The 842-nt window shown below is 60.6% G+C and overlaps 1 protein-coding gene across 1 annotated transcript in view; it reads right to left on the reverse strand.

Moving 5' to 3' along the window:
- The window catches only part of OSBPL2 (oxysterol binding protein like 2), a 52,799-nt gene that overhangs the window by 25,643 nt on the left and 26,314 nt on the right, over positions 1-842 (reverse strand). The window contains exon 5 of the mRNA XM_023741413.1: positions 654-788. Coding sequence (XP_023597181.1) covers positions 654-788 — 135 coding nt within the window. The remainder of the gene's footprint in view (positions 1-653; positions 789-842) is intronic.

Below are 842 nucleotides of genomic sequence, written 5' to 3' on the forward strand. Positions count from 1 at the left end.
TCTGTCTCTCACACACACACTGCAGGTGGAGACAGTGTCGGTCCGTCTGTCTGTCTCTCACACACACACGGCAGGTGGAGACAGTGTCCGTCTGTCTGTCTCTCACACACACACGGCAGGTGGAGAGAGTGTCGGTCCGTCTGTCTGTCTCTCACACACATGGCAGGTGGAGACGGTGTCGGTCTGTCTGTCTGTCTCTCACACACACTGCAGGTGGAGACAGTGTCGGTGTGTCCGTCTGTCTCTCACACACACACTGCAGGTGGAGACAGTGTCGGTCTGTCTGTCTCTCACACACACACTGCGGGTGGAGACAGTGTCGATCTCTCTCTCGCACACACACTCATGGGGCTCTGGTGCTGAGAGGACCCCAGAGGAGCCCCCATCCCACGACCCCGGGCTCGGCAGCACCCACAGCTTTGTGAGGCCCGGCGCTGACAGACTTCAGGTGGGAAAGTGGAGGAGCAGGAGCCCTCCAGTTAGTCAGGGGCGTCTGCGCATCCAGCTCCAGCACCAGAACCAGAACCGTGGAGAACACTCTACGCGGCAGCAATCTGCACTGCCGTGGCCACCTCAGACGTGTCTAGGTGGGGAGAGTCCGACCCCACGGCTGAGGGTCGTGGGCCCACCCCGCCCCAGTGGCACCTGCCCACCTGCATGCGCTCCAGTGGATGGGCCTGGCGGGAAGCCTTGTGGATGAGGTATACGTGCTCCATGTACTCCGTGATCCGCTGCAAAAAGCTCAATGGCTCGTTGAAGGCGATGGGCATGGTGATCTTGGACAACTCCTGGAGTGACCAAAAACAGGACCGTTACTCTGGCATGTCCACAGCCGCGCACCG

The sequence above is a fragment of the Trichechus manatus genome, unplaced genomic scaffold (assembly GCF_000243295.1).
Source record: "Trichechus manatus latirostris isolate Lorelei unplaced genomic scaffold, TriManLat1.0 scaffold00008, whole genome shotgun sequence".
Classification (NCBI taxonomy): domain Eukaryota; kingdom Metazoa; phylum Chordata; class Mammalia; order Sirenia; family Trichechidae; genus Trichechus; species Trichechus manatus.